At 41.5% G+C, this 9,630-nt stretch overlaps 1 protein-coding gene across 1 annotated transcript; it reads right to left on the minus strand.

Moving 5' to 3' along the window:
• Nucleotides 1–3,068: 3,068 nt before the first annotated feature.
• Nucleotides 3,069–8,983, minus strand: lrrc8db (leucine rich repeat containing 8 VRAC subunit Db). The gene is made up of 2 exons (XM_068590082.1): nucleotides 8,699–8,983; nucleotides 3,069–7,206 (listed from the first exon to the last, which is right to left on the minus strand). Exon 2 carries the CDS (start codon nucleotides 7,202–7,204, stop codon nucleotides 4,649–4,651), a length of 2,556 nt encoding a protein of 851 aa, XP_068446183.1. The 5' UTR covers nucleotides 7,205–7,206; nucleotides 8,699–8,983; the 3' UTR covers nucleotides 3,069–4,648.
• Nucleotides 8,984–9,630: the final 647 nt, after the last annotated feature.

The following is a 9,630-nucleotide window of genomic DNA, read 5'->3' on the forward strand; positions in this document are numbered from 1 at the left end:
CCGTCAAAGTCATGTGGTGCCCCCCCCCCCCCCCCCCGCCTCCCTCCCCACCCTACAAACCCCCCTTTTTCTTCTTCCTCGTCTTCTTCTTTCTTAAACAACTTGTCCCAATTACGGCCTATCACATGCGATCTGTGCCCTTGATTATCATCCCGGCCAGTAGACATCAAAGCCGCCGTCTATGGGTGCTGACACGAGGCTGCGCGGTAATTAGTGGACTGGAGAGAGTTTCATCACCAAATGTTTTCAAAATACCGAATGTCTTAATTTGCATCGGGAGGGGGAGGGGAGGAGGAGGGGTTCATGTCGGGAGAGAAAGATGCCCTACAGAAATAATTAAAACATAATTACAGCTCATCAGCTGTGCAAGTGCTCACAAAGTGCTGTCGCTGAAGATCTGCCGCGTTCCTCGGGGGCACCAGCGGAGCAGCAGGCCTCGTGCAGATCCCCCAAAACTCGCAGCACGGCCGTACCAAATAAATGCTTACGCCAGATTACCGGAGATAGCAGGGAGGGAGAATCAACTGGCGGTGAAACGCTTCCCAATTCTCATTCATTTCTGTCGCCGCTAAATCGCTGCGCGCGCGAGCGCGAGCGCCCATCATCCTCGATAAACACCTTGCGTTTGCTGGGAATATGTTGTCTGCCAAGGACGAGCCGGGGAACGCACAGCAGGTCGTTAAAGCGATGACTCGTCTGGGCGGCCGATGCGCCAGACTGGAACGCTCTGGAACACGGGAGACGCCCAGATTGGGAAGCCAGTCCAGCTATTCGCGTTAGCTCGGTCCCCAGGTCCGCGGGCGTGTGCTGACGGCCATTGGTTTCCATGATGACCACTTGATACAAATATGGCCGGCGGTGCGAGGCGTGAGGGCACGCTAAGTGTTTGTGACGAGTGCTAAGCCCGCTTGATTCCAAGGGAGTAATGAAGGCTGGACTGTGGGCGGTGTGTTTTCCTTCATCCACCTGATGGCGGGCTTCTAACAACCCCGGTGTCAGGCCGGCTTAGAGTCACGCGCCCCCTCCCTCTGCGGCTCGGCCAGAGTCCTCACGGCATGCGCTCGTTCCTCCCGGCGCAGAGCCGGCGAGCCGAATGGCACGATCGTCACAATCAAAGTCGGGCTCGAGGACGTTTTTGTCCCCCCCCCCCTCCTCCCTCCGTACATATAGTTCAGGAAGAATGTGTGTACGCGGCGGTATTTGACGAATTGGGGAGGGGGAGGGCGAGGATGTGTCGCAAAGAACATACAGGCTTTGAAGCATGCTAGGCTAAAACCGAAAGCCTGCTAGCTGAAAGCACATGTTCTCATCAGAATACATCATGGCGTCGCAACATTGTGTTCAAAAAGCAAACACATTTAATTCAAAGAGGCTGGAGCGCGGTGAATACATTGAGCGTTCTTGGCATTTTATATTCATGCTATTTTTAAAAAAAGTATATAACACACCATAATGTAGTTGTATAAGCGGATATAAGACCAACATTTATGAACTGTCTAAACACATGTACAGTTCCCTCAAGGGTGAGGTGTTTTTAAAGTATTTCTAAAAGGTAATTTATTATTTGATTATAATAAAAATTGAAGATGTGTATATTTTGCCGTGAAGAATTTAGTAACAGGTTATGCAGCACTTATTGCTGCTTCTCACACGAGGAGTTGTAGTTGACAAATATATTTAATGAACATTCAAATCTGCATGCAACTATATTAAGTTCTGCTATAAACAATTTACTTAATGATTATATACTACTCATGAAATAAAGTGTCACAACATTTTTAGTGGTTTAGAAATGAATTTAAGAATATATATATTTTACATAATTCTTTACCTCCCTAACCTGTTGTAATGGACCACAACGAGTGAACCTCAATGACAGAACCAAGGAATGGAAAAGACTTGACGTAATGTCAAATTTACATAAACGTCAAGACCTTAAAATATTTTCATTCACTGAATCCAAAGTTTAAGGTCTCCAGTTCACCAACTTGTGTGAACTGGAGAACTTCTGCTGAAGTTAAAACCATGTCAGATTACCATGTTTGTACTAATATGCTGTACTGCAATGGGATTTTTTTTCTTTTCAAGTCCTAATATTAGGATATTTTAAAGCCATTTGATGTTGAACTTAAGCAAAACTATGATTTGCAATTCATGGTGGAACTGGAATCTCTAAATATATATATATATATATATGTATGACGTCTGTGTGAGTAGTGTATATATATATATATATATATATATATATATATATAATGACTATATATATATATATATATATATATATATATATATATATATATATATAGTCATTATATATATATATATATATATATATATATATATATATATATATATATATATATATATATATATAATGAATGTCACTTGCAGTTGACTATGATTCAAAGCAGCAAAGATGATAAATGTAGTAACTATTTACTTCCACCAGAGAGCGACACCATCTAAGAAATGTGTTTAGTCACACAAAGGCCTCAGTTGTCCAGTGTCTTTCATAATGATATCAAGTGAAGAACAACATTGCTGGAATTTTGACAAATTTGAACCTCACTTAATGGAAGTTAGGCGTTGATTATAGTGTGTGGAAAACTATAGGAAAATGGTCCAAAGACATGCAGCTGTGCTCAATCTGACTGAAATATTGCCTGTAGGTGTGAATGTGAGTGTGAATGGTTGTCTGTGTCTAGGTGCTCTGAGATAGACTGTTGAACCCGGCCTTCGCCCAATGTCAGCTCGGCCGGAGCCTCCCCGCGACCCTGGATAGCAGAGGTTCGGATAATAGAATGAAATGTTACAAAGCAGAATATTACTGATTCAGTGTCCTGAAACAGTTATCATACGCTAAAAGAGGAGAAGGTTATTAGAATATTGTAAACTTTTGTTTAACAAAGAATACATTCATTTTGAAGCATAATTTAATAAGGTATTGAAACCATCTAGTATTTCAGGCATCATGGTCTGACTGTAGAAAAGCAGCTTTGCAGAGCAATTTTGGCTTATTTTTCTAGTTGTGAGTAATAGTAATAATAACAGTGTAATAAGTCATTTTATTCATGTAGCACATTTTAGTGCTGTGCAGAGAGAAAAACAGTAATAGACAATGAGATGTAAATACATACAAAGAACACACAAAATGCGTGGAAAATACACAGTTCACATGAATGAAACGTAATTAAAACGAGGCCACCCAGGCAAAAACATGACTTTTTTCATGGACTAATCCATTTTGAGATTTTGGGTAAGATGGCTTCTATAACATCTTTTTCTCAGAAGACACATACCAAGTACACATGTATTTATTTTACTCTTTTGTCGCTTAAATTCATCAAATCTTACCATTAGATAATGCCTCATTTTTATATTTAAACATAACTTTAAAAAAAAACAACTTGTAATCCAAAGAAATCCTCTTTATGTAAGTAATCAGCTGGGAAAGTTTCATGGCGATATCTATGAGTTTAAAATGTTTGACCTGGGCTGTCTCAGTAAATTAAACATGAACAAAAGTACAACGAATGAAAAACGTAATTTGGGGTTGGCTGTACACAAGAAAGGAAACAATATACTGTCTATTTCTTAGAGGAAAATAATCTAATTCATCAAAAATAATGGCGCAAAAGATTTCAACAAGTAGAGAAAAGGATTAGATGGAACTGTGGTGCGTTATTACAAGTATATTCAAATTGGAATGCATAAGGCCCTTGTTACTAGATCTAGGCCTGTATACAACAATATGTGAGAAGCTGTCAATTTGCTCTTTAATGGATTTTTTTTCTTCCAGAAGGTTCACCCAAATAACAAAAATAAACATTTTAGCTCATTTTATTTATTTAGTATTTATTCGTTCAAGTTTTGAGATATCCATACCTGAGATTTCTGCCTCCTTCCCAATAAAATTAGAGGGTAACGGAATGTTTCCACAGCAACGTCTCCTTCCGGAAGCAACGCCCCTTTCACTCTGGATAATTAACACACTTGCTGTAAACAAGTTTCACTAAGAACACTTCTTTGCTAAAATGTAGGTGTAATAAAAACTGCAAGGTCCTATTCAGGGTGATTGGGACGCTGTTACTGGAAATAAAATGTCACCGTTGAATTTTTGTTAAATACAATATTATATTGCTGTGAGCACCACGGACCACATACTACTTTAATTAAAAACTACTTGCACTGCTAGATACCATTAAAAGGGAGTGAGATTTTTTGGCCTGTAATTTGAGTAAACCAGGCCTTTAAGTTGAAGTCAATCAAGTGTAGATCAAAAAGATGAAAAGGGGCACAGTTTCATAATTATACATTATATTGTAGATACGTTTTGCATTAAAAAAAAGGTACAAAATATAAGCAGAGTGATTTAACTGCAACCATGTCCCTACATTAACTTAAAAATTATAATATAAATATATATTGACATAATACAAACCATGATCATTTCTGGAGTTCATCTAAAATGTCCCCCGTGGAACCGTTCTTGTATGTCATGTGGTATGTTCATTTTATAAATTGCTAAAACATCATGAAGTGTACCAATAGAGTACCTTGGACAACTTTTACTAATGGCACGATAAAAATAAGAAAAGAAGAAGACTTTCTTTACCACGAAGATAATACGCCACATGGGGTGTGACTACCGTCCATCACTTAGACACTTGCAACCGTTTGGAAAAGAAACAGTAGATTCCTGATTGACGCTTTCTTTCACCTCCATGGGGAGCGAGTCGAAGAGATGATCCTCTACAATCAAGCAGCACCGGCGCAAAAGGAAGCACTGGCCGAGCTGCGCCGGGAGACGATCCAGACAGTTTCCCTTCAGTTCCAAGTGTGTCAGCTGTGAGAGTTGGCCAACCTTCTCCGGAATGGAGGAGATACAGTTGTGGCCGAGACACAAGGTCCTCAATTTGTTGCACTTGAACAGTTGCTTGGGAACTACCTCGACTTTGTTTCCTGTAATGGCGAAATGTTGGAGGTTCTGCAGAAAGCCAGCCTCCAGCGGTATCACCACAATGGAGTTGTGGCTGACATCGAGGTACCTTAACTTGAGAAGGGTGAATAACGATGAGGGTAGAGACTCAAGCTTGTTGTGTGAGAGATAGAGCGACTCCAGGTTTTTGACATAGCTAATTGACAAGGGAATGGTGATGATCTTGTTGTGCCAAAGTTTGAGGCACGTCAGTCTCTTGAGGTGCTGGAAGCTGATGATCTCCTCGATGGTGCGAATGTTGTTGGACTTCAGATCCAGTTCCTGAAGGTTGGTCAGACTGAAAATAGCGTGGGGGATGCGCTCCAGCTCACAGTTGAGGAGCTCCAGTTCGGCGAGATTCATTATTTTCTTCAAACTATTTAGAACTAAGAGCTTGGTGCCATCGTTATGAATGACCAGCTTGACGAGATGCGGGGACAGATCGGTTATGTTTGTCGGGATCTTTGTGAGGTTGCTTTTGAGGTGCAGAATGTTCAAGTGCCTGAGGTCTCGCAGAGACTCAAGGCCGATCATTTTGTTGTTTTCAGAGTTCAGGTTGCCAACCAAGTACAGTTCCCTTAAATTCTTCAACAAGTACACCCAGCTAGGAATCTCAGCGACATCTGTAAATTTGACATGAAGGCACCGGAGGTGGTCGCGGAGGAAAATGAAAGCAGTCTGTTCAACTTTGGCCGGACAGTGATAGAAGTGCAGCTCCTGGAGGTTTATCATTTGTGAGATCTTAGCAGTTATTCTGGCCTCTGGGATCAGTTCTAATTTGAGGATTTCCAGATCCGTGAGATCAAACACGGCATCTGGCACTCCGGAGAGCATAAAAAGATGGAGCTCCAACTTCTCTTGAGAATTGCGCGTCACGTGCTGCCGCAGCTTCTCAAAGGTCCACTCGTGGTTCAGGCTGATCTCCCGAAGTTTGTTCTCGCTCACCTCGGAGAGAAACACGCCAAACCTCTTTGAATACAGCTGGTCGTACTGGTCGACCATGTGGAGGAGGAAAGCAAAGTCATTCTTGACGTCTGGAATGTCGCTGAAGCTGCTCTCCTCTCTGACTTTTTCAAAGGAATACTCCTTAAGAGGTCTTCGAAAAAGCCAGAACAGCGTGTATATACAGATCACGCCGTAAACGCATATGAGAGCAATGTAACTAACGAGGAGTTTCTTTATCATGAACGCCATGTTGTGCGTGCAATGGAACTTGCTGTATCCAGTCAAATGCTTTATTTCAGGCTCGCACACGTGGTCGAAGTCTATGGAGGCAACGAAAGTCATTGTGTAGCACAGGATCAAAATGAATTTGACCGTTTTGATGACCGTCTGAATGGCGTACAGCCGGTAAATTAAGTCACTGTCTTCCACGTGGGCTCGGAATTTTCGAACTTTTTCAAACAGGGCTTTTGCTTGCTCGCCGTCTTTCTTGTCCAGTATGGTCATGGCGGGAACTTCACTCACGAGCTTCTCAGCAGAAAACGTAACCCCGGATTTAGTCAGCAACGGGGCGGACTGGTTCGGACTCCCCTCCTCGCTGCTTGTGGACAGATGCTTCAGGAGCGAGGAGGCACCGGCCAGTCTCTGCTTGTTTTCCTCCGAGTCCTCGCACGCTGTCTCAGATAGAGCTTTGGTAGTCCAGGGGGATTCAAAACATTTTCCAAGTATGGAAACAAAATGTTCTATTTTGGAACTTGTCTTCGGGTACTTGAACCAGAAGTTGCTACTGACCATTAGTACAATAGTGTGGATTAGAGCAAGGTATGGGAAATATTTGGAATACCAAGGGAGAGCGACGTGGTAGCACATCTGGTTGATAAAAACATACTGCTGAAAATCAAGCTTGGTCCTGACGCCTGTTGGCTGAGGCTGCCCAAAAGTACCTGACTGGGGGAAGGGAATTGTGGGGCCAACGCTATCAGGAGGCCTTTTAGCCATTAAAGGAGCGGCTTGCTCTCCAATGGCGCTTTCTTTGTTCCATAAACTATCGGCGATCTCTGGTGGTTGGGGTCCTAAGAAGCCCCCAGACCCCTCCGGAGTTTGCTCCAGAATGGGGAGACAAACCACTTGGTCTTTAGTTAACTGCATTGTTCCAGAAAATATGGCCAACATCAGCATGACAATACCAAGATAATCCATGAAGACATCCCACCATGGTTTCAGAATTCGATAAGTTGGCTGGATGTCATTCAGAGCGGCTACTTCTGTGAGGGTGAACATTCCTGCAAAAGAGAATATGAATTACCATCATGCTTGATTTCTCTCACTAAAATAACATACATATACATACAATAAAAGGGACTGTTTGTGTTTGTATCGCCACATTACTTTGACATATATAGGCTCTCCTTTCTGCATTAAAATGCTTTTGGACTAAGGTTTATTTTACATGTTCACCTGTCATCCTCTTATTCAAGCTAAAAAGGACCAATATCTTTGTCTTGGTATTTCAATTTTGAACAAAAATTGTTTTTATCTGTGTGACCAGCAGGTTGGAAAAGTATTTTTTTTTCAAAACATAGTTACTTAAAAAGAAATCCTGTGCTATTGCAGCGCTAAGCTTTTACCTTAGCTTAGCTACCTAAAATGAATTTGAATAAAGTAATAAATATAATAAAATATGAAAGAGTTATCTTTTTTTATTTCTATGGACAACTAGGGTGGGGGGCGGGATACAAGTTTAATGATGAATATGTTCATATAACAATACTGTATTCATAAACAAATGTATGTGGTAATGAACGTATCCAGGCTGCTACCACAACAGAATTTAAGTCTGGTCATAATCATGTTTACATCCTGCAGTGCCTTGCTCATTGGTCCCGTTCATGCGAGACACACTGAGTGACCAGACAAGAGAAACCAGAAAGAGAAAGCCCCTGTAATCCAATGAAATCCAATACTACAGCCTAGTAATAAATCCATGCCATAAGGTCAAAGTGTTGAAAGTTACAGAGAGATGTTGTGGCAGTGTTTTATTGGGTCCCTCTGAAGTCCAATGTGTTTCTAATATTTTAATGTTCCACATTTAGTTGTAAAATGGCAAATGTATTCATTTCAGTTTTATTCTGAAAAAAATCGGTACAAATTATATTCATATATGTTTATGGCAGTAAGTATGAGCCAATGTGACACAGAGGTCCGTAAAGAATACACTGCTTGTGTCTTACAGTTTTAGGCAAAGCCAGATAGAGAACATATTGTTGTGTGTGTGTGTGTGTGTGTGTATGTATATATATATATATATATATATATATATATATATATATATATATATATATATATATATATATATATATATATATATATATTCCCAAAAGACAGGAAATATGGAAATACATAGGAAATACTGAATCAAATCTGGACCATCACGGCTTTGTCTGAATTCTATTGTCTGTGTTGAAAGCATGAAGGTCAGTGTTGGCATCGAGGCTGCAGAGCAGGACGAGACCGGCCGCAGCAGCAAAGACGAGAGTGAACCTGATGTCCGTGAAGCCATAAACGCACCACCGATAGCTGGGCTTTAGTCAGACAGACAATCACGACGCGTTCACATCTACATAAGCGCGCTGAATTCACCCCCCCACACACACACACGCACGCACACACGCTATATAACCTGCTCACATAACGGGGCCGAAGCGCAGCTGTTATACACATAACCCTTGAATCACCTAAATGGACGGGCACTTAAAGACGCGCACAGATACGCACCTTCAGGGAGGTCTGGTCCAGTTAGGTCGATGCCCGCAATACAGAACAACGCCTCTCCTTACACGCCATGTTTCGCCGCGGTGATGAAGCCGTCCATTCTTTGCACCAGTTCAACCGTAGGCCTGCTGGCCGGGCTGTAAGCAGCTTAGCCTCACTACCCCCCCACTCCGCTTCAGATTGGTCGGGTCCTCTGCCGCCGACTGGCGACACAGCCGGCACGGCAGCACCGGCTGCTGGAGGTGCACCCGGCTCGATGATATTCACAGGCTGCTCCTCGGGGACGTCTTCACTGTGACCAGCAAGTAGCAACAGCGATGCAGCAATGTGCAGGATAAATATATATATATATATATCCTGATGTTGACACGTGTTGTTGTTGTTGTTTCCACAGCAAGAAGAAGCCGGTGTATAGCATATAGCTTTAGGAAAAATCTTGTACGGATTGACAGTCGGAGAGGAGATGACCCACTGACGTAAGGGACCGTCGTAAAAGTGCAAGGAGTGTCATTTAGTTAAATCACAGCTTTGTTTTGTTATTCTAAAATACAAATAGATGTAATCTTTCACAAGAGTAGATCTGTATTTAAACATTTTTTAATTAGACCAGATAGAGACAACATTGTTTCATTTGTATTTGCACAATATTGTGTGGTTATATCTTCCAATGAACTGTTCTACTTGTTTTGCCCAGTATTTTTTTCCACTTCATATTTTTGGGTTCATGGTTGATTTGCACACAATGTGCTACCATTCAAAGGGACACCAGTAGAAAAAATCCCATTAGCACTGGGACAGTAACAGTAATGTTAACCAAAGTCCAAAGTATATTCAGTCATTATTTGCAAGTTTATATTTTTACCTCTTTTTATTTTACTTTTTCATTATGTATTTGATGAACATTGATTCAGTGTATTTATGTATTCTATTAATGA

This window comes from Clinocottus analis, unplaced genomic scaffold (genome assembly GCF_023055335.1).
Source record: "Clinocottus analis isolate CAN_PGR_092001 unplaced genomic scaffold, fCliAna1.0.p SCAF_23, whole genome shotgun sequence".
Lineage (NCBI taxonomy): Eukaryota > Metazoa > Chordata > Actinopteri > Perciformes > Cottidae > Clinocottus > Clinocottus analis.

Excerpts from the sequence above, each read along its gene's own strand:
- lrrc8db (XM_068590082.1), bottom strand. The coding sequence starts at position 7,204 with ATGTTCACCCTCACAGAAGTAGCCGCTCTGAATGACATCCAGCCAACT.